Genomic DNA, 11,596 nt, shown 5'->3' with positions numbered 1-11,596 from the left:
TTCAACCGGATAATTGGATTCGTGGGGACGTTGCGCAATCATCCTTGGTGGGATTTGCCTCGCACGAAGTTCGCTCGAGCTTCTAAGATTGCACGGGTGTCGGTAGTTTCTTTTGACTACACCATGCGCAGGGGGAGTACGCGTAAGAGATGCAAGCTTAGCCAGCCAATGTCTTGAGTTACGAGCTCATGTTGTGACTTGTGCAAACATAGGTAGTCCAACTGCATACGGCGCGAGAGCGTAGTTGGAGTACTCCTGCTAGATCCAGAGATAAGCGACTCCCTCCGTTGGAGTCTTGGAGACGCCGGCCAGATTCGCCGAGATGAAGAAGCGCCCGTCTCATCCTGGTTCAAAGACCGAGCCGACCCACCCACCATCGTCGGATATTCGCCTCACTAACGCTGCGCCGCCGGCCACTGCAACCTCACGATACCGCCAGAACTTCGGATCACATGGGCACGCTCTCCCAATGCATTGATGAGAGATCCGCAGTCTACGACGCTGAGCTGCGCAACGGCCCACACGCATCGACAGCTAACATGACTACGACTGAGATCTGCCGCGCAGATCAATGCAAGACATCACAGGATTTAGCCTATCCTGACGTCCTCTATAGCCCTTGAAAGACGTCCAATGGCGGCTCCGGCGAATCTGTCCTTCCGACATCCACGAGCAACGGCAGCCTTGGCAACCCTTCGCCGGGACACGTCGATGAACTTTGTTTTCTGAACCGAGGCACGAACCGCCACGGGCTAGCAGACGTCAACAATGGCACGGCATGTGGCGCGGGGGAAGTTGCTTCATCTCTCGCAGTGGACATGGCTGGAAACTAAAACAAAACGACGCCTGCGTCCTTAGCATGCCCGACAGCTCCACCTTCAAGACCCTTTGATGGTCCACGCGCGACATCCAGGCTATCCCTGAACACCAAACTATACGGGGCAAAATGTCAACAACACTCCCTTCTGAGCCCGTTTCGCCGAAAGCTACTCCGCTGCCTCCGCTCCCAGCTGAGGATCCGCTCACGCCTCAACAATGGAAGACGCTACTTGCTATCACGGATGCCGTCATCCCAGCAATCAAGCCCATCTCCACGGCGAGGACGCAGACTGAACTCGCCGCAACCGACACCGACTACTCGACTGCAGTCAGCAAGCTGAGGGCTCTAGCGCCCGGAAACGACCCTGATGCGGAGACGGCGGTGAAGGAGTATCTTGACGACTATGCGAGTCAGGATCCGGCGTTTCGAGCGGAACTGCAGCGCGTCTTCGCCATGTACATGCCGCAGAACCAGAGAAAGGACCTGTGCATGGTGTTGAATGTCCTCAACACGCGGGCGGGGTCACTGGCTTTGACGGGCTATCTCACGCCAATCAGCGAGCAACCCGCTCATGTAAGGGAGTCGATAATACAGGGCTGGGCTACCGCGCGGTTGGGACCGCTTCGCCAACTGCGCCGCTCGTTGGTGATCATCACTAAGCAGGCTTGGATCAAGACGTCGCCTTCGCTGAGACGCGTAATAGGTGCTCCACGTGTGCCTGTTGGTATGAGACCTGGAAAGGGCTTCGACTATGAGTTCATCCAGATACCTCCAGGTGACGAGCCTGAGATCATTGAAACAGATGTGGTAGTTGTGGGTAGCGGGTGTGGTGCTGGCGTGACGGCGAAGAACCTCGCTGAAGCCGGCCATCGTGTGTTGATTGTAGAAAAGGCATATCACTGGACGCCAGACCACTTCCCCATGGCCGAACTAGACGGCTGGCACCACCTCTTCATGAGCGGATCCTTCCTGACATCCGACGACAGTTCAGTGAGCGTAGTAGCAGGCCAGTCCCTCGGCGGCGGAGGAACAGTAAACTGGTCTGCCTCCCTCCAAACCCAAGGCTACGTCCGCCGCGAATGGGCAGCCCGCGGCCTCCCCTTCTTCACATCCGCGCAATTCCAAGAATCGCTCGATCGCGTCTGCGACCGAATGGGCGTGTCAGATAAAAACATCAAGCAAAATCGCAACAACGAGATCCTGCTCGAAGGCGCACGGAAACTCGGCTGGAACGCTGCGCCTGTGCCTCAGAACACCGGCGGCCAGCAACACTACTGCGGCTACTGCAATTTTGGCTGCGGCTCCTGCGAAAAGCAAGGCCCTGTCGTGTCTTTCCTCCCAGACGCCGCGCGCGCAGGAGCCAAATTCATCGAAGGCTTCCACGCGGAGAAAATCATCTTCTCGAACAAAAGCGGCAAGCGCGTCGCAACCGGCGTCCTCGGCACCTGGACCTCACGCGACGCCCAAGGCGGCGTCTCCAGCACGCCTCTAACCACCCGCCGCGTCCTCATCAAAGCAAAGCGCGTCGTCGTCTCCGGCGGGACAATGCAATCCCCTCTCCTCCTCCTCCGCTCCGGTCTCACAAACCCTCAAATCGGACGAAACCTCTACCTGCACCCCGTCACCTTCCTCGGCGCCTACCACGCCGAAGAGATCAAACCATGGGAAGGCGGCATCCTCACGTCCGTCGTCTCCGAGTTCGAAAACATGGACAACGCAGGCCATGGTGTCAAGCTCGAAGCCACGAACATGGTTCCATCCGCGTGTCTGATGTGGGTGGACTGGAAGTCCGCGATGCAGTATAAGATTGATGCTGCGAAGCTGAAACACATGGTGGGTTATATTAGCATTGCGCGGGATAGGGATACAGGGAGGGTTTATCCGGATCCGGTGGATGGACGGTGCAGGTTCTCGTATCAGACGAGTAATTACGATAAGAGACATGTGCTCGAGGGCGTTATTGCGCTGGCGAAGATACAGTATGTGGAAGGCGCATCTGAGATCTTCACCGTTATACCCAATATGCGGCCGTTTATCCGCGATCCGGCGGGACCGTCTGGAGATGGCATCAACGATCCCGAGTTTGTGGCTTGGCTCGATGAGATTCGTGCTAAGGGGCTGCCGTCGCCCGAGACTGTGTATGTGTCTGCGCATCAGATGGGTACTTGTCGGATGAGTGCAAAGGAGAGAGATGGTGTTGTGGATCCCAAGGGCAAGGTCTGGGGCACTGAGGGCCTCTACGTTGCGGATGCCAGTGTCTTCCCCAGCGCTAGTGGCGTCAATCCTATGGTTACGAATATGGCGATTAGCGATTATATTAGTCGGGGGATCATGGCGGGGTTGGAGGTCAGGGAGTCGGCGAGGCTGTGAAGGTGGACGCAGGTACATGATTTTGCTTTCTCGCGGTAATGATAATGTATCCCTTTTCATGCTGCAACTCGGACAAGCCAGAGTTCATCACCGACATCCGTTGCACACTTGGTGTTCTTGTCCACGGCATTTTGATTTGCGACACCGCAGCATGACAATCTGAAAACCAATGTTGTCCATTTGAGAATCATGCCCATTGATAGTGATATCATGATCTGCGGGTTGGCCTTTTGGACCCAGTACACCCTCAGCAGTCTGACTTCGTAGCTTGAGTCCAAACCGCGCTTGCATGCACCCGCATCTCCCCCTGCCACCCATCCCACATCACCACTCCATCCCCCAAAAGCCCCTTACATCCCTCAGCGCCCTAAAGACCGCAAAATGATCCTCCTCCTCCATAAGAAACAACAACTGCATCCCTCTCCTCCGCATCTCCTGATGACTCGCCCAATCCGCACACCGTGCCAATCTCTCAAACAGTTGTCGGAGCATCTGGGAGTCGGTGACGCATGCGACCTCTTGACCACTCATGTCCCCTCGACCATTCATATCCTCTCGGTCCTCGAAGCTATCGAGAAGATCAGGCGTGCCCAGTATATGCAGATCCTGCACAATAGCTTCGAGCTTAGGTAACAGGTCCCACAGTCGGCTAGCCGTGATACGTTTCCCCCAGTCGAGGTCAAGCGCGCGCATCATGAAGTGGTTCAGCAGGGTACTGTATACTTTCGTCGTATACTCCGATGGACAGTCTATGCGCGTGCGTTCAACGACATGGCCAGCTTGGTAGTAACAAAACTCCTTATAAAGCCCACGCGCAACAACACCATCCGGTATCTCCCGTCCACTCCCCCCAAACCAAGTCTCGGCATCAGTCTCCAGCTCCCGCACTTTCTGCATGGGTACACGACCCAGTACCAGTTCGTGCATCATGCTGCCCAAGGACCACATATCGGATTCTGGGCCGTGGCGATAGTCGGCTTCGGGGGGTTGGAAGGACGGTGTACCTATGTGTCCGCGTGGGATTTCTGGCAAGGGGTTACAGGACGCAGCGCCAAAGTCTGCGATCTTGGGTAGGGAGAAACGCTCGCCTTCTCGTGCCGCGGTGAGGAGGATGTTGGCGGGTTTGATGTCGCCATGCACAATGCCGCGGCTGTGCAGGAAAGCAAGACCACAAGCGATATGCTTGAACACATGCCAGAGGAATAGTTCGGGAATGGGGCCATCCAAGGTATCCAGGTAATCCAGTAGATCGCCTCTGGGACAGTATTCGAAGATCAATTGTAGACGGGAAGGATGCGGTGGACTCAGGACACTGTTATAGTATCGGATGATGTTGCCGTGGCGGCCTAGGTTTTGCAGAATCGTTGCTTCTGGTAGAGGTGCGGCGGGATTTGGGAGGGTCAGAGTTTTTACCGCGACGAGGATGCCGGCTGAGGTGTCGAAGCAGAGATCTACGAGGCCGTTTCCACCGGAGCCGATGCGCTTAACGAGCTCATACTGGGTCCAAACTGGTTCCGTGGGGACTGCGCTGCTTTTGATGATGCGTAATTTGGTGAGCGCATTTTTGATGCCGAAGGTGCTTGCACGTTTCTTGAGTCGTGACGTGTTATCTTGAGCCTGCGGGGCGTCTGTTGCTTGCACTAAGGTCTGGTCGGAATTCTCAAGTTGCTTGGGGCTGCGCGCTGCCCTTCGCAAGTCGTGCAGAGTGCGGCGCCTGCCGAGGGGACGTTGGCTGCCTTGCTTCATGAAGCCCATAGTGTCGGCTAGTCGGACTGAAGTGAGAGTGGAAGGAAAAGGGGGGGTGCTATGATTCAGTGGTAGCGAACGGGGTGTGGGTTGGAAGCGAACCATAGGGGAGCACGACTGCTGACTTCAGGGTCATTTGGGTGACAGCTTTTTCTCGCCGCCCATGCAGCATTTCACTTCCAGTCCTGAGAGCTCATAAGATTCCATGTGAATACCTACAACTACGGAGGTTGAGGGAGGATGTTTTGGACCTATCAGCAAAATGCAGTAGCAATGTTCCATCTTCGCCGCTGTAGCATGGGGTCATGTGCCAGCCACATCGCGATAAAAGATCCACCTTGGTATTACTCACACGCCTCTTCGATCCAATCGCCTCTTCGTTCGAACATCAAAGGAAGGGGCTCAAGGTGGAGCGTGAAGCAGTCGGCTTGATGATCGATGAAGTACTGGCATAGACCTTCCTGGCCAGGAGCAAATGCAATGATAAACCGTTGGGAGATCATGGCAAGGACCATGCGCAACTGTAACATGGCCAATGGCTTGCCCGCACAGTTGTACACGCCGTAGCCAAATGGAACGAATGCGTCTCTGCGAAGGATGAGGTCGGGACGCGAGTACCAGCGTTCGGGAATGAACTCGTTTGGTCGAACGAACGCGCGGGTATCTGAAAGGTCAGCTCAAGCTGCAACAAGTGGGAGAGAGCACTACCTCGATGTAGCGCGTACTTCGGCGTTGTGACATTCATATGGCCTGGTATGTGTCGGCCGGCGATGACTGCGCCTTCTGCGGGTGTTACGCGCTGAAGACCGGAGGGGACGGGAGGATGCAATCTCAACGCTTCGTTGATGATGCCGGCCAAGCAAGGTTTGTTCATCAGATCATGGTCGTTAGGGAAAAGAGAACGTAAGTCTGACAACTCATAGTGGAGCTTCGCCTGGTACCCAGGATGGCGGCACAGTAGATAGCAAATAATCGACATTGTGATGGCGTTTGTATCAGCGCCAGCAACGATAGCCAACTTGGCCTCTCTGAGAGTGTTGCCGTTGGAGTCTGCAGATTGCGGCAAGTATGTGTATATGTCCGACATCGAGACGGTTTTCTTCGCACATGAGCATCAAGATTATGAGTCAATCGGAGCTTGGCTGACTTACCTTACTGCGGGCCTTCAATGCTTCATCATACCAACGTTCCCAGGGCTTCTGCTTCCTCGTGGACATGTGCAGGTTTTTAGCGAGGTGGAGCAGAGGCATGTTCAGCAAGGCGAAGCCGAGTACTTTCTGCTTGCTGAGGAACTCTGTCACGATCGGACTCCGTTGCTTCGTGGTCTGTGTATTGAAGGACTGACCAAATGTCAAGTCCGATATGACATCAAAGAATAGGTCTAAGAAGGCACTGCTGGCGTCGATCGGGTTTCGTGATGCCGCATGACTCGTAAGTATACTGGCAGTGATTCGATAGTGTCGTATAAGTCGTGGCACATATCCCAGCAGTGCTACAGCTGTTAGCTGTGGTGGTCTAACATTCCATCGTGCTAGCTGGTGACGTTGATCGTGCGGAACTAGAAGTGACAGAAGGAGGTATATGCTCGACCTTGGTTGCTTGGCAGCAAACGAAAGCGGAGATCACTGACCTGGTCTATGGAAAGCTCTGTCCCAGTACCGACGCTGTTCCTTATGGAGGTTCGGATCGCGGATGAATTGGAGGCTATGAAATGGATGGGTCTGATCGTAGAATTCGCCTTTCAGGATCTTGCTCCTCGGTCCGTGTACGTCCGCTATCGCATCAGGATGGCAGATCGAGATCTCGCGTGGCCCTAGACCAGGTCAACGACGCACTCGTCTAAATGCTCTCCAAACCTACTTATTCGCACAAAGTCGCCATATCGATCATGCAAGCTGCGCATCTTGACATATAAGTCGAGATCAGGGACGTTTTGCTTGATGATCCATATGCTAGTGTTCCGTGCAGTTATAGGCCCTGGAAAGGATCTGAGAGGGTGTAGCCATCGTCGATACACTATCATAGAACTGAGAAGGCCGCTGACTAAGGACGTGGTCACATCGCCCACGCAAGCGAAAGATGAGACCCAGGAAACATTCCGAATAATAGCAACGGCTACGACTGTAGCTGCGAAGAGGACACATGCTGAGGATAAGATGGCGGCTGAATGGCGGTCCCATTCGCGATGCCTGGCCAAGACAGTAGCGTGGAGCACGACACCCGCAGCGAATGTAATAGCGAGACTCATATTGTGTATCCTGGGATAAGAGTGATTGATGGAGGAGAAGGGTTCTGTGTTTGAAAGTCATCCAATACGGCGGGTAGCAGCAGCTATGTGTTGCTGCCAGGCAGTCACGCTCGGTCCGCGCGGTCGGCATTTTCGGTCATTCCTTCTCATCTTCATTGCGGTACTGCGTGCTATTTCATCGATTCACAAGGAACGATTAACGATGGGCAAGAGATGAATGTGATGATGGAAAGCGCTACGTGATGGGGAGGAAGAGATGGTAGTCGCAGACGCGTCACGAAAGACGCGATGCCGCCGGCACAACTCCGGCAATGCTCATTGGCTGACACGCGTCGCCCGTGCGATCTATCTCGTGAACAACGCGATGCCGCCTCCATCGCCCTTCGATTCCGAAACCTGAACACCCATGCCAGCCTTCGCATAGAATCCTCTATTCTTCTCTCCACACAAGACACTAGCCACAACCTCGTTGCCCTCCTTCTGCGCTTCGCGTACACCCCACGTGGCTAACAGCTTTCCAACACCTTTACCTTGGTAGTCTGGGTGTACACCACAGACGTGCAAGTCCCAGCACTCAGTGCGATGGCCTGTCCAGTACTTCTCCGAGTTCGCGACAGCCGTGTCGAGGAAGGAAGTGCGCGTAGGATCAGCCGCTCGATTGGGGAAGAGCGCTAGAGACATGGAGTGGTATGTCTTAACGAGTGGCGCGATGAGATTACCTGCGAACAGAGAGGTCAGATAGGGCCAGCTGCGCGCTCATAGGCTATGCGGAATACTTTGATGGACATACGTGGATCTGTTCGCCCTAAACCCATGCCCTCTCCGCCTTTTCCTAGCCTCTTCCAGTCTGCGGCACCAACGACCTTCTCATCGTCTGTCACGACCAGGAATCGATGTCGCCAGTCCCAAAACCGTTCTCGGATACCGCGCAGCAAGAACCAGTATACGTCGTCTGGGTAGTCCTTGCGGTGTGGATGCATGAGCTCGCCGATGATCTCATCGTCAAAAAATGCCGCCGCCCATACTGTCGCTATCGAAGAAAGATCTGAGAATCTTGCAGGCCGAAGCTTAAAGTCGTTTGTGCTCGACTCCGTTGCCATCGTGCGTATGAGATTGGTCGCGCAAACGACTGGCTCTTTTGCGACACTCCCCAAGATGTCCAGGTAATCAACCAACCGTCAAGTATTGTGATACGGTATTATGCTCATGGCCTACGTGTGCCGAGCAGACGGGGCTGCAGATACGCGCTCCGGGCGTACTTTAACAGTTGTGAGAGGCCCCACATTCGGGCTACACCCATGCCGCTACGCGTGCGGAGTATGCATACATCATACCCAAGAGACCAGGATTTGTTCCTTAGAGCATGCCAGAACACCGAGAAGAGCGACAAACCTTTGGCCTCCGCTACTGATTCTGTCTCGTCGTTTGTCAATGCTCACAAGGGCTGCAACAACGCTTCAGCAACACGTGATGCCGTCCGACCACCCGATGTGGTTCACGCGCCCTTCGCGAGACCGAGATACATGTATAAATATGTGTGTGTCAGTTGCTGACGCTGATCTGGTATCCAAAAGCGCAATCGTCTCATCGCTAATATGAACCTGTTGGCGCCATGGTCAATCACGCTGACTGACGAAGAAGGTCGTCTCAATGTTCAGCCGCATATCCTACGAATTCATGACGAAGCTTGCTCGCCGTCAGCGCCATTGCGCAGCCAGTTCCCACTCCCCAACGAGGTTCTCGACGTTGTACTGGACCATGTTGTTTGCAACAACAACGAAAGCTACAACGACGTGCTGAGCTTCCTCTTGACCTGTAAAGGATGCAACGAACCGGGGTTTAAGAAGTATCTCTATCGCACTGTGTGCTTTGCGCCAGATCTAAAGAGCATCGCCATACTCAAAGGCATCGCTGACGATCCTGCTCGAGCGAAACTCGTAAGGGCTATAGTGTACAAAGATGCGGCGCCACGACGGCTGGAGGTTGCAGAATTCGAGAGGGCAGGCCTAAGCTATCGTGACCGCGAGTTCCATCGCCCTTGTCAACACGACCGGATGACGAATCCCTATCTTTGGTCTACATGGTTGGAAGATAATAGCCTAGGTTGGATGGACAAGTTCATCAACTTGGAAACAGTTTGCTATCGGCCAACCCGCAGCATGCTTCCACTTTCCGTGGATAGAGCGTACACGAAGCATACACCACTCAGGGAGACTAACAACTTGCGTCTCACAGATCAGGCCCCCTATCAAGAGCTGTACGGAATTAATACAGGCAACATTGTTCTCCCTTCTTTTGGCCTTGCTCAAAACTATCCGCTACGGTACACCTGCGCGAAAGCTCAATGCAGACACTCCATGAACATCTTCTACGCGTTGCTTAGACACATAGATCACCGCCAAGGCCAGCGACTTTGGAAAGCCGCCATCAACTTCAACACACTCGGGTTCGTCGGTTTTCCCACCGGAGAGATGGTACTCTCACATCTCACCATCCTGGAATACAAATTTGACAGTGGCGACAAGTCCAATGCGTATAGCAGCGACTCGTTGAAGATGAGGCTGGTCCACGACACTTTCATCATGCCCAACACCTTGCGCTGTCCAAATCTACGACACCTGATCTTTTCAGGGAGATCGCTCGCAGAGAACAACGCGCTTCACATGTCCATGCCTCAGATCGGGCTAGTGTCGGGATGGTCCCAGCTTCTCTGTCCGATCCGGACCTCCAGTCTCGACACGTTGCGCCTCGTCAATGTGAAATTGAACCGGATCGCAGTCCAGAAGTTACTTCGACTATCAGTCAGACTTCGGTTAGAGAATGTTGTCTTTCTTGAGAATTCATTGGATGTCTTCACAGAAACCTTGGAAAATCGCCTCCTGTCAATCGAAGTGGGCGGTCTTATCGTCGTTGCAAATACGATTATAGGTGGGTGTGACAAGGTCTGGGTCGTCGGTAGTGAGATGGAGGCTGCAGCGACTGTCCGGGAATATTCTCAGTACGTCCGCGACTCATCGGCTTTGGAAAACATACCCTACGTTCCGTCCAAGGATCTAAAGTGCTATATGCTGCTTAGGGGGCCTTCGCCGCTGCGACTCGACAATATGTGGACGACGTCGAAGAGTCTGGCGTTGAGGAATAGTTCATGGTGAGCGCCATGTAGCCGTCTATGGAAGCATGTCGGCAGTTCCACGACTCTCGACCAAGTAGTCTAGAAGGGACTCACAGAACCACATTTCTTCCATCCATCCACCCTTACAGCAAACAAATCCATTGCACGTTCACTTATAGAGCGCCGGGACTATTCTTACACTTACCTCGCTCAGATTCTCTACACTCAGACCCACAGTAACAGCGATGCCACCCATAATATCACGAGTTCCAGACAACAGTACGCCTACAACCAATCTATCAATCCCCTCAACACTTACTCCAAACAACAATACCTCGACACCTCCTTCAACCAACCCTTCGACAGCTACCCACGACTCCTTAGCCGCCAACCACCTGCTCAGCAGCTTATTCATCAACTCCAACCCCCATCCACACGACCAGCCAGAGCTCGCCATGCCTGATCTAGAACGCGTTTTCTCCTCGCACGGAAATGACGGACGTGGACGTCGGTATACTGGGATGTACAGGCAGGGCGAATGGGTGAACAAGACTATCGCGGTACTTCTCGTTGTGAGCGGTGTGTGTTTTGCGTTGTCTATACTCTATGGTACTGGGGTGTTGTGAGTGGTTGGCGGGTGAGGGGATTGGAGATCGCGGTATGGGGCGGGCGCGGGGTGTTTCCCAAATCCATCCGATCAAATACTACAGAAGTAGCTCGCAGCGCCATATGCCCTTCATTCACACCATATTTCAGCCAAACAGTGCATTGCTCATTCACTGATCAGCGCCCGGCCACTCTATAGAATCGTCTCACTCACTCACTCACTCATTCACCAAATCCACTGTGCCACCGATAACATCACGAGCTCCAAATAACAGTACGTAACAGCGACATCAACCAACCATTCGATAGTTGCTCGCGAAAAAACAACCGACACCAACGCCATGTCCGACCCAATCATCCGCCCCAACACATACGACCAGCAAGAGCGCACTACAATTGATCTAGAACGCGGTCTCCCTTCAGAAAGAGATGTTAGGCGGCGGGATATCAGGATTCACAGCGTAGACGAAATGTCAAACATGGAAATCGCGGTAATCTTGGTCTCAGGCGTTGTATGCTGTGTACTGTCTGGACTGTATCTATCTAGCGTATTGTGAGTGGTTGTTGAATAAAGAAGGGGGGGATTTGAGATGGCGACGTGGGGAACTTCGTGTATGATGGTTTAGAACTAGATGTACTAGAGCATGCAGATAGATAGTCAACTCGCGTTAATAAGTGTCAAAAGAAAATATGC

General features: G+C 53.7%; 2 protein-coding genes across 2 annotated transcripts; one reads left to right on the top strand and one right to left on the bottom strand.

The window, feature by feature from the left end:
* Nucleotides 1–946: 946 nt before the first annotated feature.
* On the top strand, nt 947–3,190 carry J4E84_007273 (uncharacterized protein; the record flags this gene model as incomplete). The annotated part of the gene is made up of 1 exon (XM_049389858.1): nt 947–3,190. The coding sequence occupies one exon, from the start codon at nt 947–949 to the stop codon at nt 3,188–3,190; it is 2,244 nt and encodes a 747-aa protein (XP_049242602.1).
* A 324-nt stretch (nt 3,191–3,514) lies between these two features.
* On the bottom strand, nt 3,515–4,945 carry J4E84_007272 (uncharacterized protein; the record flags this gene model as incomplete). The annotated part of the gene is made up of 1 exon (XM_049389857.1): nt 3,515–4,945. The coding sequence occupies one exon, from the start codon at nt 4,943–4,945 to the stop codon at nt 3,515–3,517; it is 1,431 nt and encodes a 476-aa protein (XP_049242601.1).
* Nucleotides 4,946–11,596: the final 6,651 nt, after the last annotated feature.

This window comes from Alternaria hordeiaustralica, assembly GCF_023758085.1.
Source record: "Alternaria hordeiaustralica strain BMP 2776 chromosome Unknown scaffold_15, whole genome shotgun sequence".
Classification (NCBI taxonomy): Eukaryota; Fungi; Ascomycota; class Dothideomycetes; order Pleosporales; family Pleosporaceae; genus Alternaria; species Alternaria hordeiaustralica.
Note: the sequence above shows the minus strand (reverse complement) of the source record. Positions and strands in the feature narration are given on the sequence as shown.